This window comes from Lupinus angustifolius, unplaced genomic scaffold, assembly GCF_001865875.1.
Source record: "Lupinus angustifolius cultivar Tanjil unplaced genomic scaffold, LupAngTanjil_v1.0 Scaffold_496, whole genome shotgun sequence".
In the NCBI taxonomy this organism is placed as follows: Eukaryota; Viridiplantae; Streptophyta; class Magnoliopsida; order Fabales; family Fabaceae; genus Lupinus; species Lupinus angustifolius.
Window position 1 is genome coordinate 75,275 of NW_017727865.1, and position 3,750 is coordinate 79,024.

At 36.8% G+C, this 3,750-nt stretch overlaps 1 protein-coding gene across 1 annotated transcript; it reads left to right on the plus strand.

The window, feature by feature from the left end:
- The first annotated feature begins 1,129 nt into the window (after window positions 1-1,129).
- Window positions 1,130-2,727, plus strand: LOC109341538. Its single transcript, XM_019579474.1, has 5 exons — window positions 1,130-1,360; window positions 1,445-1,651; window positions 1,735-1,827; window positions 1,910-2,011; window positions 2,252-2,727. The coding sequence occupies exons 1-5, from the start codon at window positions 1,151-1,153 to the stop codon at window positions 2,645-2,647; spliced, it is 1,008 nt and encodes a 335-aa protein (XP_019435019.1). The 5' UTR covers window positions 1,130-1,150; the 3' UTR covers window positions 2,648-2,727.
- Window positions 2,728-3,750: the final 1,023 nt, after the last annotated feature.

Sequence of the window (3,750 nt, forward strand, 5' to 3'; positions counted from 1 at the left end):
GATAGGATGAGGACGAGAATGAGGATGAGGATAGGATGAGGACGAGGATGAGGATGAAGATATGGGATCAGGATGTGGATGAGGATGACGAAGAGGATAGGATGAGGATGAGGTTAGGATGAGGATGCGGATGAGGATGAGGATAGGAGGAGGATGAGAATGAGGATAGGATGAAGAGGAGGATGAGGATGAGGGTGAGGATAGGAGGAGGATGAGGGTGAGGATAGGAGGAGGATGAGAATGATGACAGGATGAAGAGGAGGACATTCTTGTCCTCATCCTATCCTCTTCCTCTTCCTCTTCCTCATCCTCATCCTCCTCCACATCCTATCCTAATCCTCATCCTATCCTAATTCTCATCCACATTCTCATCCTCATCCTATCCTCATCCACTTCCTCATCCTCATTCTACCCCTGATCCTATCCTCATCCTCATTCTCGTCCTCATCCTATCCTCTTCCTCATCCTCATCCTCATCCTGATCCTATACTCATCCTCATCCAATCCTCATCCACGTCCTCATCCTGGTCCTCATCCTCAACCTCATCCTCATGGTATCCTTATCCTCATCCACATTCTCATCCTCATACTACCCTCCTCCTCATCCTCATCCTCAATCTACTCCTCATCCTATCCTCATCCTTATTCTCGTCCTCATCCTGTACTCATCCTCATCCTCGTCCTCATCCTATCCTCATCCTCATCCTCTTCCTCATCCCCATCCTATCCTCATCCTCATCCTCATTCCCATCCTATCCTCATCCTCATCCTCATCCTCATTCTCGTCCTCATCCTCATAATGTCGATGATAATTCCTGGTCCTAAGATGCCTGGCAATAGTATTGATGTTTACTTGCAGCCCCTAGTTTCAGAGTTACAAAAATTGTGGAAAGGAGTGGAAGCTTATGATTCCTCTACAAAAGAATCATTTCAAATGCGTGCATCATTGTTTTGTACTATTAGTGACTTCCCAGGTCTAGACAACTTATCTGGATGGAACACTCATACATCACTTGCTTGTCCATCATGTAATTTTGATACAGAGTCTAAATGGCTAAAGTTTGGCGGAAAATATTGCTTCATGGGACATCGTCGATATTTACCACTAGATCATAATTGAAACTCTTCAGGAGAAATTGAAACTCGAAAAATGCAAGCAATTCAGGTTTGGCATTTGGAAAAAACTAAAAAAGTTATTGTGGAACTCAATGGTTATGGACAAGGCAATGACAATGGCTCAAACTTACTTGTGAGGTTTCTTGGTAAACTAGCTCAAAACTCAACAATTTGTCCTATTTATGTTAAAAGATGGGATTGGATGTCAAAGGATAATAGATACCAACAATGGAAATATATTGAGGTAATTATTTAAAAAATTTGCAATTTTAATAATTTTTTCCTATTGTCATTGAAAATTGACTAGCGTATTTAATAATGTGTGAAGGAAAATTTTGAGTTTGATTATGTTGCTGGAGTCAAATGGGCTATGAGTACTCTAGGTGAAAGATGGAGGGCCTATAAATATAGGTTAAGGTGTAAGTATTTCTATCCTAATAAAAGTAAGGAAGACATACTTGCTAATCCTCCTCCAGGTTTAGATTGTGCTGATTGGACTGCATTTGTGCATCATTATAAGGAGGATAAGATGAAGGTAAACATTATGTTGTGAAGTATTTAATTTCTCCAAGACTTGTATTTTTTTAATATAATGACTACAATGTTTGGCAATTGTAGAAACAAAGTTTGGCGAACACTAGAAGTCGCAAAAATCTTAAAGTTTCCCATGCTGGTGGTAGTATGAGCAATGCAAGGAGAGGTCGTCAAATGGTAAGTTGTCCTAGGTAATTGTATTATTGTAAAGAATGAAGTTTTGTGAATGTAAAAACTTATGTTTCATTGGTTGTGTTAGGAGCTAAAATTGCAAAGACCTGTATGTCGTGGTGAGGTTGTTTTGTCAACTTTATTGAAGAAGGATGGAAGCTATGTAAGCGAAGAAGGAAAAACTCTAGCTGTAAGTAATTTAAAGTCTTTTCATACATGATGTGTTACATATGTCCTAAAAAGTGTATCATTTTTAGAACCATTTCCTAAGTTGTGAAATGGATAATGGTATGCAGTTAGTTAGGTAGGCAAACGCATAATATCATTTTGTCCTTTCTGATTCTATTGATGCAATTTTCCATTATAGGTTACTGCCATGCAATTTGCATTTTGCCACTATATAAATTATTAATTTCTTGTTATTTAATAGGATAAAATATCAGAGCATTTACCTCAAGATCAAGAAAATGTCACTACTTCAGGTGTTTCATCAAAGGTATTTGCTCATCCTAATGATGCAATTGGAAAAGCATATGGAGCTGAACATTCAGGTCGAGTGCATGGTTTGGGCACTGGTATTTGTCCCTCCAGTGTTTTTGGAACGTCTAGACATTTTACTGGTTTTTTGAATTCTAGTGGCTCTAGTCAACATGTTGAAGACTTGAAGAAATATGTACAAACTTTAGAAGTAAAACTATCAGGGTATGAAGAGACCAAGGAGCAACTTGCACATACTCAGAATCGTTTGGCTACTCTTGAGAAGTTTCTAGTCGAAAAATTTGGTAGTGAGTTAACCACTTTCGCTCGTGATGTTCCACCATCTTAGATATGGTTTCTTAAAATTCATGAACTTATATGATCATAACATTTTGCATTTTGTGTTTATCAGCATTTTTGAATGTTAAACATTTGGTAATTGTATAAGATTCAATTTTATTATTATTAGCTAGCAAATATTTAATTTTATTATAAATTTACCATTATATTATTGAAAATAAAGATTGTGAGACAATGACACATTTGGATCATGAGAGGAGTATGTAAGAAAGTAACTTTAAATAAATTTAATTAGCCACGGATGTATTGTGGAAAAATAAGCAACTTAGCCACGGTTGTGGTGTGGCAAAACCAGAAACTTAGCCACGATTCGATTGTAGCTGAATTAAACAGACTGTGGCTAAATAGATGTTACCACATTTCACAGAAGTGTAGCGAAATAACATAATGACCGTGGCTAATTTTCAGCAACACCATTCCTTGCCACAACGACATTAAGTGTGGCCACTCAATCTAGCTACGGTTTTTCCCCACTTTAGCCACGGTTTCCACCGTGGCTAACAGGAAGTTTTATTGTAGTGAGAGAGATAATACCTGCGATTGAAGAAACTGTGCCTATGATGAAGAAGGAAAGGTGAAGAACGAAGGATGAAGAAGGAAAGGTGAAGAACGAAGAATGAAGAAAGAAGTCTGGAAAAAAAAACAGATGCGGAAGAAGGTTGAGAATGAAAATGAAGAAAGGGCATGGAAAAATGAATGAGGAATAAGGAGAATGAATGCTGATTAAAATTGGAGAGAGAATGGAGTCTGAAAAAATCATATAAAATAATAATGGGAAGGAAACTACTCCAGGTTTCAAAATTTGAAATGAATGCAAAAAAATATATTATGTTTGAATGACAATTTTAACCTTAAAAATGCCAAGTGTCAAAATTTTAAGATATCCTTTATGGTAATAGAACCAACCTATTGCATTCTTATATAGATAGTAGATTAACAACTTCATACCATCTCAGCTTTGTTGGAATAAATTCCAACGCCGATTTAATGGTATAAATTTAGCAAATTAATACAAGTGATAATGAGTGATATTTATTTTCCGTTTTTCTTTATTAACCGAACTACTTCCTTATGGAAGGTTGGAAAAGAATA